Raw genomic sequence first — 1,346 nt, forward strand, 5'->3', positions numbered from 1 at the left:
AATTATTATTTTTTATTTTTATTATTTCTGTTGAGGGTTGCCTTTTTTTATTAAATTTATTGTTAATAAATTATTTTAAAAAGTTTTATACATGTCATCTCTTAAGTTCAATTACTTCTTTTCAAATCCTTTTGTGCTGAATTAATTAGTAATTTTGGGTGTTAATTTATACTATATTTATATTTTCTCACTTACCATATTAGTTAATTTTAAAAATATTGAAATTACTATAATGTCTGATCTTATTCAAGTTTTATAATATTACCCTTCTAAATTTTTTTATTATTATTATTTTCTTTCCTACATAATGTCTTAGATGAAGCATAAGCCTTTTTATATTTCCTTTTTTATATACTTAAGAAGGAGTTATGAGAGTTTATAAAATATTATTCATAAAACTATATAAAAAAAAGTAGCAGTGTTAAAGCAATTATTTGTAATGCACTTTAAAATCTGATAGTTATATAAGAATATATATCTACCAATTAGAAAAATTGGGGTAATTTAATATTACATATTAAAATATTTATCAAGTTAGAGATGCACATAACTATAAACTTGTAATATGATGATGAATTTTTATGAGGGCAAAAAAATTAAAATGACATCCCCTTAGATGGGACCGAAAGCTTGAGACAGCCCCCGCCTGACGTTTATGTTACGGATTTATATATTGAATGATCGTAACAACTGTCGATTGACTCTAGGAGAGTAGTAGAGTTAAGTTCGCCTGAGGATTATCTTCCTCCCAACCTGTAAATCTCTTATGATTAGGTATGGGGTTTCGAATCTTCTTTGGCGAGTCCCAGGCTGTCGCATCGCCTCTTCTGTCAGCCATATGATCTCTTTAAAGTTCATATTAACATATTTTTTATGTACAATGTTTTAGATTATATGAATACACAATAATAAGAATGTATTTATATAAATATTCTTTTTATCCTCATTACTTAATAGCGCATCCAAAAATTACAATTAACACCAACCAAACAACTAACCAACAAACAAATAAACAAACAGAAGAGCCATTTTATTGATTAACGCATTGAGATTTTTAGTAATTAACACAAGTCATTAACAACTTATTCCACCAATTCTCACCGCCATAAAAGTAATTAACAAACTCATTAATTACTTAATCAAATCACTCCCAAATCCCCACTTCCATAAACCCATCCTCAGTAGCACATCCCCTAAACATTCCATTAGAATTAAAGCCGTAACCCACCTCCCCATCTTTACCCACAGCTATAATCCCAGCTTTACCCCCATCTAATCTCTCCTTAATCACGTAATCAATCGCCGCCTGCAAACCCAAGCCTTTATATTCCATAACCGCCGCCACC

At 29.6% G+C, this 1,346-nt stretch overlaps 1 protein-coding gene across 1 annotated transcript in view; it reads right to left on the reverse strand.

Annotated features, from left to right (window-relative positions):
• Window positions 1-1,009: 1,009 nt before the first annotated feature.
• LOC110037943 (probable isoaspartyl peptidase/L-asparaginase 2) overlaps window positions 1,010-1,346 on the reverse strand; it is a gene marked incomplete in the record, with an annotated part of 2,854 nt that continues 2,517 nt past the window's right edge. Inside the window, 1 exon segment of the mRNA XM_020742690.1 lies at window positions 1,010-1,345. Within this exon segment, the coding sequence (XP_020598349.1) occupies window positions 1,145-1,345 (201 nt within the window).

The sequence above is a fragment of the Phalaenopsis equestris genome, unplaced genomic scaffold (genome assembly GCF_001263595.1).
Source record: "Phalaenopsis equestris unplaced genomic scaffold, ASM126359v1 Scaffold227658, whole genome shotgun sequence".
Lineage (NCBI taxonomy): Eukaryota > Viridiplantae > Streptophyta > Magnoliopsida > Asparagales > Orchidaceae > Phalaenopsis > Phalaenopsis equestris.